This window comes from Salvelinus namaycush, chromosome 4, assembly GCF_016432855.1.
Source record: "Salvelinus namaycush isolate Seneca chromosome 4, SaNama_1.0, whole genome shotgun sequence".
Taxonomy (NCBI): domain Eukaryota; kingdom Metazoa; phylum Chordata; class Actinopteri; order Salmoniformes; family Salmonidae; genus Salvelinus; species Salvelinus namaycush.
In genome coordinates, this window is record NC_052310.1 from 68,443,096 (window position 1) to 68,455,447 (window position 12,352).

The window sequence follows — 12,352 nt, forward strand, 5'->3', positions numbered from 1 at the left end:
GCTCCAGTGGATTGACTAGTGTTCCATTATTAAAGTGAGCAGTGATTCCATGTCTATGTATATAGGGCAGCAGCCTCTATGGAGCAGGGTTGCGTAACCGTGTGGAAGCCGGCTAGTGATGGCTATTTAACAGTCTGATGGCCCTAAGATAAAAGCTGTTTCTCAGTCTCTCGGACCCAGCTTTGATGCACCTGTACTGACCTCGCCTTCTGGATGATAGCGGGGAGAACAGGCAATGGCTCGGGTGGTTGATGTCCTTTATGATCTTTTTGGCCTTCCTGTGACATCGGGTGCTGTAGGTGTCCTGGAGGTCAGGTAGTTTGCCCCCGGTGATGCGTTGGGTTGCAGGCGGTGCAGTTGCCGTACCAGGCGGTGATACTGCCCGACAGGATGCTCTCAATTGTGCATCTGTAAAAGTTTGTGAGGGCTTTAGAGACCAAGCCAAATTTCTTCAGCCTCCTGAGGTTGAATATACGTGCCTGTACTGTCTGTGTGTCTGTGTGTCTGTGTGTCTGTGTGTCTGTGTCTCTCTCTCTCTCTCTCTCTCTCTCTCTCTCTCTCTCTCTCTCTCTCTCTCTCTCTCTCTCTCTCTCTCTCTCTCTCTCTCTCTCTCTCTCTCTCTCTCTCTCTCTCTCTCTCTCTCTCTCTCTCTCTCTCTCTCTCTCTCTCTCTCTCTCTCTCTCTCTCTCTCTCTCTCTCTCTCTCTCTCTCTCTCTCTCTCTCTCTCTCTCTCTCTCTCTCTCTCTCTCTCTCTCTCTCTCTCTCTCTCTCTCTCTCTCTCTCTCTCTCTCTCTCTCTCTCTGTGTGTGTAATACCATGCTCCAGATAGATAGCTTTATTGGCATTTGAATTAGATGTGTATCAAAGTAATTACCCAGCCTTCCTGCCTCTGGGCAAGACACTCATTGACAAATACGTGTCAATGCTGGATCATCTCTGGCCCTGTAGACAATAAGAGGGGAACACACACACCATGCATATAGGCGCACACACAAACACACACATCCCACACACACCGTGCATGCACACACACGCACATGACAGCCACAGAGTGTCAGGGGGGACACAGAAAGACAGGGTCTTAGTCAGGGGGGGACACAGCAAGACAGGGTCTTAGACAGCCGCTGGGCCATAGGTTCACACTATGAAAACATGGTGTGTATTCTGTTGCACAGAAATGAAATCCAAGATTTTGTTATGTCTAGTTTTCACAAGGAAAGGAATGTGTTAGGAATGTGTGTGGTATGATTGTGGATTTCCAGGAGCCTGAATGACCTTGAATCATAGGACTGAATGTTTGCCAGAAGAAAAGGTGTTTAAAGCTAGTAGGCCTACTGTGCTAGTGCAGTAACTAGAGAGAAGACTCGTTTTCATACACATTTTTTCACTTGAGAAGAAATACTGAACCTAATATCTTAGATGCAAAATTGCTTGGCCCAAGCAAGTCTCTTCTTCTTATTGGTGTTGTGAGGGTTCAGTGACCAGCCGGAGGAAGACGACACGACAGCACCCTCCTCAGGGGATAGGTACTCAGTGTAAAGCCAATTAGTACACACCTGGGCCCACTAATTGGCTTGGTGTCTCCCTCTATACAGTCGTGGCCAAACGTTTTGAGAATAACACAAATATTAATTTTCACAAAGTCTGCTGCCTCAGTTTGTATGATGGCAATTTGCATATACTCCAGAATGTTATGAAGAGTGATCAGATGAATTGCAATTAATTGCAAAGTCCCTCTTTGCCATGCAAATGAACTGAATCCCCCAAAAACATTTCCACTGCATTTCAGCCCTGCCACAAAAGGACCAGCTGACATCATGTCAGTGATTCTCTCGTTAACACAGGTGTGAGTGTTGATGAGGACAAGGCTGGAGATCACTCTGTCATGCTGATTGAGTTCGAATAGCAGACTGGAAGCTTCAAAAGGAGGGTGGTGCTTGGAATCATTGTTCTTCCACTGTCAATCATGGTTACCTGCAAGGAAACACGTGCCGTAATCATTGCTTTGCACAAAAAGGGCTTCACAGGCAAGGATATTGCTGCCAGTAAGATTGCACCTAAATCAACCATTGATCGGATCATCAAGAACTTCAAGGAGAGTGGTTCAATTGTTGTGAAGAAGGCTTCAGGGCACCCAAGAAAGTCCAGCAAGCGCCAGGACCGTCTCCTAAAGTTGATTCAGCTGCGGGATCGGGGCACCACCAGTACAGAGCTTGCTCAGGAATGGCAGCAGGCAGGTGTGAGTGCATCTGCACGCACAGTGAGGCAAAGACTTTTGGAGGATGGCCTGGTGTCAAGAAGGGCAGCAAAGAAGCCACTTCTCTCCAGGAAAAACATCAGTGACAGACTGATATTCTGCAAAAGGTTCAGGGATTGGACTGCTGAGGACTGGGGTAAAGTCATTTTCTCTGATGAATCCCCTTTCTGAATGTTTGGGGCATCCAGCAAAAATATTGTCCGGAGAAGACAAGGTGAGCGCTACCATCAGTCCTGTGTCATGACAACAGTAAAGCATCCTGAGACCATTCATGTGTTGGGTTGCTTCTCAGCCAAGAAAGTGGGCTCACTCACAATTTTGTCTAAGAACACAGCCATTAATAAAGAATGGTACCAACGCATCCTCCGAGAGCAACTTCTCCCAACCATCCAGGAACAGTTTGGTGACGAACAATGCCTTTTCCAGCATGATGGAGCACCTTGCCATAAGGCAAAAGTGATAACTAAGTGGCTTGGGGAACAAAACATTTATATTTTGGGTCCATGGCCAGGAAACTCCCCAGACTTTAATTCCATTGAGAACTTGTGGTCAATCCTCAAGAGGCGGGTGGACAAACAAAAACCCACAAATTCTGACAAACTCCAAGCATTGATTATGCAATCAGTCATGATGTGGCCCAGAAGTTAATTGACAGCATGCCGGGCGGATTGCAGAGGTCTTGAAAAAGAAGGGTCAACACTGCAAATATTGACTCTTTGCCTCAACTTCATGTAATTGTCAATAAAATCCTTTGATGCTTATGAAATGCTTGTAATTATACTTCAGTATTCCATAGTAACATCTGACAAAAATATCTAAAGACACTGAAGCAGCAAACTTTGTGGAAATTAATTTTTGTGTCATTCTCAAAACGTTTGTCCACGACTGTATAGGTGTGCCAGGAGAAGAGCTGGGGATGAATTGGGATCAGACACGGGGACCTGTGAGGACGTCAGACTTTCCTACCTCAGAGAAAGCGTCTTCATCTGATGCACCTTGGCTCTATGTTAAACAAGGCAGGCTATAGATAGAGGGAAGCGTTCCCCATGTAAATATGATGTGTAGACGATAGTCTAAAGACAAGGGGAGACGTGTTGTTTTGTGTTCCCTTTTTGGCCACAGCCTTTGTCAGCTGCTTAGTTTATGTTTATTATTTTTACGCTGTTGTTTCAGCGTTGGACCCTACCTTGTACTGGGCTTATTTTGTTGGGCGAAAGAAAACCTGTTTAGTGACAATACAAAAGAAAAGGAACCCCAGCCACTGCCTCCGGTCTGTTAATTTCATGCCCCCCTCCAGTGTTAGGGTGTTTTGGACGAGCTGATCCGTCACAGTGTATTTTAGTAGTGGTTTCTTTGCAGCGATTCGACCATGAAGGCCTGATTCACGCAGTCTCCTCTGAACAGTTGTTGTTGAAATGTCTGTTACTTGAACTTTTGAAGCATTTATTTGGGCTGCAATCTGAGGCTGGTAACTCTAATGAACTTATCCTCTGCAGCAGACGTAACTGTGGGTCTTCCTTTCCTCTGGCGGTCCTCATGAGAGACAGTTCATCATAACGCTTGATGGTTTTTGCAGCTGCACTTGAAGAAACTTTAAAAGTTCTTGAATTTTTCTGGATTGACTGAACTTCATATCTTAAAGTAATGATGAACTGTCATGTTTCTTTGCTTATTTGAGCTGATCTTGCCATAATATGGACTTGGTATTTTACCAAATAGGGCTATCTTCTATATACCACCCCTACCTTGTCATAACAGAACTGATTGGCTCAAACGCATTAAGAAGGAAAGAAATTCCACTAATGAACTTTTAACAAGGCACATCTGTTAATTGAAATGCATTCCAGGTCACTACCTCATGAAGCTGGTTGAGAGAATGCCAAGAGTATGCAAAGCTGTCATCAAGGCAAAGGATGGCTACGTTGAAGAATCTCAAATATAAAATATATTTTGATTTGTTTGACACTTTTTTGGTTACTACATGATTCCATATCTGTTATTTCATAGTTTTGATGTCTTCACTATTATTCTACAATGTAGAAAATAGCAAAAATAAAGAAAAACTCTGGAATGAGTAGGTGTGTCCAAACTTTTGACTGATACTCTATATCCTAAGATATCTTGTTGTAATTACAATTATTCTGAAGACCAATGTATCCTTAACTACAACAACATTCTCAGTAATGGTTACAGAAACGTTTCACTTCCTATGACTGATATGTGCTTGGCTGAATGCACCGACTCTAAGTTGCTAAACAAGAATGCACGCTAAATGACCAAAATGTAAACATGAAGACTTGCAAAGAACAATGGGTAATATGTCCCTAGGTAATTACAGTAATATGCTGTAATTGTAATTAGTACTGTGAATGAGATTATAGTAACTCACTTGGTACTGTAATTTCTGCCAATAACTTACTGTACATTTTACAGGAAATGTTTTACAGTGTAACCAAACACCATACGTAGGCCTAAGCAGAGTCACTTTTTCACTGTTGTTATTCTCATCAGGCAAAGACAGTCTGTTTCAAATTAGCGGTCCCTGTAGAGCCTTCTTCTTAGAAGATAGAATCTGCAGGCTGACTGGTCTTTGAGGATGAACAAGAGAGAGAGAGAGAGAGAGAGAAAGAGGGGGGGAGAAAGAGAGAGAGAAAGGGGGGGAGAGAGAAAGAAAAAGAGAGCAAGAGACAGCGAGAGAGAGCTGAGTAAGGAAGGAAGGAGGGATGAGGAAGCGTTAGTAGAGAGTTAGGAATGCGTTGTGGAGTGTTCCATGATTCCGGGTGAGTTATGTAATGATGGGTGCATATGTCAGCTTCACAGCTGTGGAGCAACAATCACACACAGCTGAAGGCTCGAGCGAGAGAGAGAGAGAAGAGAAGAGAAGAGAGAGAGAGGCAGAAAGAGAGGCAGAAAGAGAGAGAGAGAGGTGCTTGAGGGAGGCAGAAAGAAAGAGAGAGAGAGGGAGGGTGAGAGAGTGATAGAAGAAGAGAGAGAGCGTAGCGCATTGCCTTGCCAAGATAAGAATCTGTTTCCAATCCTCCTCCTGTCCCTCCTCTCCTCTCCTCTGCTCACCACCCCTCCTCAGCTGATGAGATAAGGCCTTCAGAGTAGATATGGATGTGGAGGAGGCTGCAGACCCATTTCTCCTGAAACTACTTCTCTCTGGTTGTGTTTTATTCTTCTAACGCTTGTGTAAACAACAGTGTGAGAGGGAACGTGAAGCATGTCATTGAATGGATGGAACAGTCCCATCTCAGCTACATTCCTTCTATTAATCAGCAATACACCCTGACTACACGTAGATGTTGGATGTTTTGTGGTATTTTTGTTGTTGTGATTAACAGAGTTTGTGAACTGCAGTTCAACTTGCTATCATGTCTTTACTGAAAAACATATATTCTGTGTCAGCTCGTTGATAATCTAAAGGTACCAAAGTGTATGTCTGTTTTTCTTCAACTTCAATGCCTTTGACTCCTTTGTACCTCGCCTCTAAACTCATCCTCTCTGTTGGGCTCTCCGAGAGGGTTAAGCCTTAAAAAGTTTTTTTTAAACAGTCAGAGCTTTCGGTCAGACAGTGTGTGGAAAGCATTTTCAGGGAGGATCATAGGACTCCAGAAATAGGTACGGTAGAGGGCTACAGTAACCTTGAATCTCTCCAGTCTCAAACACAAAGCCACAATGCAATCCGCAAAGTTTAAATTGTGGCTTCACCTCTGTTAGTGCTTTAGAGAGGGCCTTGGTTGTGTGGTAGGCGGTGTGTCTTTGTTAGGTATAGAAGTTGGCATCTTAAAATCCTAGATCTGTGCCTAGAGCAACGTCCATCTACCCAGATAAAACTTTGATCTACCTTGACACTGATCTAAGGTCAATGCAGCGTTCTTTCACCTAAGGCTATGCTTTGGGAAGGGGAAGCTGATCCTAGATCTATGCCAACCCAGAGCTTATTTTCTTGTATGGGGTTAAGAGAACAGGGTTGTAAACCCCTGACCTTTGCCCTTTCCCCTGCAGGCAGACTCGGGAGCAGGAGACGCCCCCTGACTTTTTCTACTTTTCGGACTTTGAGAGACACAATGCTGAGATCGCTGCCTTTCATCTGGACAGGTAAATCACACACACACACCTGTACCTGACACGAAGAATCCACAGTGTGTGTGTGTCTGTGTGTACTAGAGGTCAACCGATTAATCGGAATTGCTGGTTAATTAGGGCCGATTTCAAGTTTTCATAACAATCGGTAATCGGTATTTTTGGACACAAATTATTATTATTTTTTTACACCTTTATTTAACTAGGCAAGTCAGTTAAGAACACATTCTTATTTTCAATTACGGCCTAGGAACGGTGGGTTAAGTACCTTGTTCAGGGGCAGAATGACAGATTTTTACCTTGTCAGCCCGGGGATTCGTTTTTGCAACCTTCCGGTTACTAGTCCAACGCTCTAACCACCTGCCTTACATTGCACTCCACGAGGAGCCTGCGTGGAAGGCTGACTACCTGTTACGCGAGGGCAGCAAGAAGCCAAGGTAAGTTGCTAGCTAGCATTAAACTTATCTTATAAAAAACAATCAATCTTAACATAATCCCTAGTTAACTACACATGGTTGATGATATTACTAGTTTATCTAGCGTGTCCTGCATTGCATATAATCGATGCGGTGCCTGTTAATTTATCATTGAATCACAGCCTACTTCGACAAACGGGTGATTTAACAAGCGCATTCGCAAAAAAAGCACTGTCGTTGCACCAATGTACCTAACCATAAACATCAATGCCTTTCTTTAAATTCAATACACATGTATATCTTTTTAAACCTGCATATTTAGTTAATATTGCCTGCTAACATGAATTTCTTATAACTAGGGAAATTGTGTCACTTCTCTTGCGTTCCGTGCAAGCAGTCAGGGTATATGCAGCAGTTTGGGCCGCCTTGCTCATTACGAACTGTGTGAAGTCCATTTATTCCTAACAAAGGCCGTAATTAATTTGCCAGAATTGTACATAATTATGACATAACATTGAAGGTTGTGCAATGTAACAGCAATATTTAGACTTAGGGATGCCACCCGTTAGATAAAATACGGAACGGTTCCGTATTTCACTGAAAGAATAAACGTTTTGTTTTCGAAATGATAGTTTCCGGATTCAACCATATTAACGACCAAAGGCTCGTATTTCTGTGTGTTATTATGTTATAATTAAGTCTATGATTTGATATTTGATAGAGCAGTCTGACTGAGCGATGGTAGGCAGCAGCAGGCTCGTAAGCATTCATTCAAACAGCACTTTTATGCGTTTGCCAGCAGCTCTTCGCAATTCTTCAAGCATTGCGCTGTTTATGACTTCAAGCCTATCAACTCCCGAGATTAGGCTGGTGTAACCGATGTGAAATGGCTAGCTAGTTAGCGGGGTGCACGCTAATAGCGTTTCAAACGTCACTCGCTCTGAGACTTGGAGTGGTTGTTCCCCTTGCTCTACATGGGTAACGCTGCTTCGAGGGTGGCTGTTGTCGATGTGTTCCTGGTTCGAGCCCAGGTAGCGGCGAGGAGAGGGATGGAAGCTATACTCTTACACTGGCAATACTAAAGTGCCTATAAGAACATCCAATAGTCAAAGGTATATGAAATACAAATCGTATAGAGAGAAATAGTCATATAATTCCTATAATAACTACAGCCTAAAACTTCCTACCTGGGAATATTGAAGACTCATGTTAAAAGGAACCACCAGCTTTCATATGTTCTCACGTTAGCTTTTTTACATGGCACATATTGAACTTTTACTTTCTTCTCCAACACTTTGTTTTTGTCACGTTCCTGACCTGTTTTCCTTTTTCTTGTATTTATTTAGTTGGTCAGGGCGTGAGTTGGGTGGGTTTGTCTATGTTTGATTTTCTATGTTGGGATGTTTGTGTTCGGCCGGGTATGATTCTCAATCAGAGACAGCTGTCAATCGTTGTCCCTGATTGAGAATCATACTTAGGCAGCCTGGGTTTCACATGTGTTTTGTGGGTGTTTGTTCCTGTGTCAGTGTTTGTGCCACACAGGACTGTTTCGGTTTTGTCACGTTTGTTGGTTGTTTTGTATTTTGAAGTGTTTTGTTGACTTTCATTAAATAATGAACACTAACCACTTTGCGTATTGGTCCGATCCGTCTCGCCTCTCCTCGTCCGAGGAGTAGGAAGAATATGACGATAGCCGTAACAGTTTTTGCATTATTTAAACCAAATTGAACATGTTTCATTATTTATTTGAGGCTAAGTTGATATTATTGATGTATTATATTAAGTTAAAATAAGTGTTCATTCAGTATTGTTGTAATTGTCATTATTACAAATATATAAAATAAAATAAAAATCGACCGATTAATCAGTATGGGCTTTTTTTGGTCCTCCCAACAATCGGTATCGGCGTTGAAAAATCATAAATCGGTCGACCTCTAGTGTGTACACCCACCACCTCCGGAGTTAGCCAGACACCCACCACCTCCGGAGTTAGCCAGACACCCACCACCTCCGGAGTTAGCCAGACACCCACCACCTCCGGAGTTAGCCAGACACCCACCACCTCCGGAGTTAGCCAGACACCCACCACCTCCGGAGTTAGCCAGACACCCACCACCTCCGGAGTTAGCCAGACACCCACCACCTCCGGAGTTAGCCAGACACCCACCACCTCCGGAGTTAGCCAGACACCCACCACCTCCGGAGTTAGCCAGACACCCACCACCTCCGGAGTTAGTCAGACACCCACCACCTCCGGAGTTAGTCAGACACCCACCACCTCCGGAGTTAGCCAGACACCCACCACCTCCGGAGTTAGCCAGACACCCACCACCTCCGGAGTTAGCCAGACACCCACCACCTCCGGAGTTAGCCAGACACCCACCACCTCCGGAGTTAGCCAGACACCCACCACCTCCGGAGTTAGTCAGACACCCACCACCTCCGGAGTTAGCCAGACACCCACCACCTCCGGAGTTAGCCAGACACCCACCACCTCCGGAGTTAGCCAGGCACCCACCACCTCCGGAGTTAGCCAGGCACCCACCACCTCCGGAGTTAGCCAGGCACCCACCACCTCCGGAGTTAGCCAGGCACCCACCACCTCCGGAGTTAGCCAGACACCCACCACCTCCGGAGTTAGCCAGACACCCACCACCTCCACAGTTAGTCAGACACTCATTTTGGCATCATTTACTGTACATATGGAATCGATATGTGTCGAGAAAAAAATAAAGAAAATAAATAAATCTTATCTCAAATTAAAAATGGCATACAGGGAGTGACCATTAAATCTGGTCATAAGGCAGATACAGTGGACGGATAAGACACTCATTTTAATACCATGTGTAGACTCATATCGACAATGTGGACACAATCAGAAGATCAGGACAAATGATGCATGTTAGGAGCAGGTAAAAACGGGGCTCATGTCTGTATATCTGAGGAATAGTTAGCAGGCAGAGTTCTGTGTGTTACTCTATTATAGCTCTAATCATCAGGAGGCCCATGAGTCACACTGACTGACTGGCTGAGCACTGCCTTCCTGCTCTTATAAGTGCATCTCAAATGGAACCCCTTTTCCTACATAGTGCACTACTTTTGACCAGAGCCCTATGGTGCACTATGTAGGAAATAGGGTTCCATTTGGGACTCAGCCTATAACTGCAGGAAGGTCATAGTGCACTACTTTTGGCCGGAGCCCGATGTAGGGAATAAGATTCCATTTGGGCTCCGGCCAAAAGTAGTGCATTATGTGGGGAATAGGATTGCATTTCGGATTTAATTTAACAATGACTAGCTAACCCAACCACCCGGCTCTGTCTACCTCTCTCTTTCTGGCCTGTCTGTCTGTCTGCCTGCTCTGTCTGTCTGCTCTGTCTCTCTGTCTGCCTATCTGCTCTGGAACTCCACTGGCTTTACAAGGCTTTATATCCTGCCTGTTGAGAACGCATTAATGATCCTAGAAGGAAAACTTCCTGGATCTCCTGGATGTAAGAGAGACAAACAAATGAGTATTATAATAATACTGCCATGGTTATGCTCTTTATTATAATAATAGTGCCATGGTTACTCTCTGTATTATAATAATACTGCTATTGTTACGCTCTCTATTATAATAATACTGCCATGGTTACACTCCGTATTATAATAATACTGCCATGAATGTTAATCTCCAGAATATAATAATACTGCCATGGTTATGCTCCGTATTAAAGTAATACTGCCATGGTTATGCTCCATATTATAATAATACTGCCATGGTTATGTTATGCTCCATATTATAATTATCATAACTCAAGGCGAGACACAGATGCAGACACAGGAGGCAGATGGTTGGAGTCTTAGATGTTTAATAATCCAAAAGGAGTAGGCAAGAGAATGGTCGTGGACAGGCAAAAGGTCAAAACCAGATCAGAGTCCACGAGGTACAGTGACAGACAGGCTCGTGGTCAAGGCAGGCAGACTGGTCAGGCAGGCGGGTACAGAGTCCAGAAACAGGCAAGGGTCAAAACTGGGAGGACTAGAAAAAGGAGAAATAGCAAAAGCAAAAGAACAGGAAAAAACGCTGGTTGACTTGGACATACAAGACGAACTGGCATAGAGAGACAGGAAACACAGGGATAAATACACTGGGGGAAACAAGCAACACCTGGAGGGGGTGGCGACAATAACAAGGACAGGTGAAACAGAGCAGGGTGTGACAATAATAATGCTGCCATGGTTACGCTCTGTATTATAATGATACTGCCATGATGTTTACACTCCGTATTATAATAATACTGCCATGGTTACGCTCTGTATTATAATAATACTGCCATGATGGTTAAGCTCCAGACTATAATAATACTGCCATGGTTATGCTCCGTATTATAATAATACTGCCATGGTTATTCTCCTTGTTATTATAATACTGCCATGGTTATGCTCCGTATTATAATAATACTGCCATGGTTACGCTCCGTATTACAATAATACTGCCATGGTTATGCTCCGTATTATAATAATACTGCCATGGTTACGCTCTGTATTATAATGATACTGCCATGGTTACGCTCTGTATTATAATGATACTGCCATGATGTTTACACTCCGTATTATAATAATACTGCCATGGTGGTTAAGCTCCAGACTATAATAATACTGCCATGGTTATGCTCCGTATTATAATAATACTGGCATGGTTATTCACCATATTATAATAATACTACCATGGTTATGCTCCGTATTATAATAATACTGGTATGGTTATTCACCATATTATAATAATACTACCATGGTTATGCTCCGTATTATAATAATACTGCCATGGTTACGCTCCGTATTATAATAATACTGCCATGGTTACGCTCCGTATTATAATAATACTGCCATGGTTATGCTCCGTATTATAATAATACTGCCATGGTTACGCTCCGCATTATAATAATACTCCCATGATGGTTAAGATCCATATTATAATAATACTGCCATGGTTACGCTCCGTTTTTATAATAATACTGCCATGGTTACGCTCCGTATTATAATAATACTCTCATGATGGTTAAGCTCCATATTATAATAATACTGCCATGGTTACGCTCCGTTTTATAATAATGCTGCCATGGATATGCTCCGTATTATAATAAGGCTGCCATGGTTACGCTCCGTATTATAATAATACTGCCATGATGGTTAAGCTCCGTATTATAATAGTACTGCCATGGTTACGCTTCGGTTTCCATAGCTACATACTGTAGTGACATGGAGGTCTAATAGTTTTCTTTCAGGTCATTGATACTATATCGTTTGTAGTCATCTGTCGCAGCCCTTTTCACACAGCAAGGCTTTTCTCTGTCTGGCTCAGTTGTAGTCAACTGTGGTGTGAAGATGGTGATGATAAAGTACTTGTTATCTCTTAGTCTTTCACACACATACATAAATACACAGTGTACCTAGATAGAGTATAAAGCTGTATCTGCCTGGAGGCACAATTCAGCATTCAGCAATAGCAGACAGTCTGCCACACACCTTATAAATATAAGCCAGGCAGAGACTTGGGTTAGGGTTATGGTTAGCCAAAAGTAGTCGTTTAGTTTTTCACGTTTGGTTTCTG

General features: G+C 43.4%; 1 protein-coding gene across 1 annotated transcript in view; it reads left to right on the forward strand.

The window, feature by feature from the left end:
- LOC120045977 (extracellular serine/threonine protein kinase FAM20C-like) overlaps positions 1-12,352 on the forward strand; it is an 89,616-nt gene that overhangs the window by 59,696 nt on the left and 17,568 nt on the right. The window contains exon 3 of the mRNA XM_038990898.1: positions 6,266-6,358. Within this exon, the coding sequence (XP_038846826.1) occupies positions 6,266-6,358 (93 nt within the window). The remainder of the gene's footprint in view (positions 1-6,265; positions 6,359-12,352) is intronic.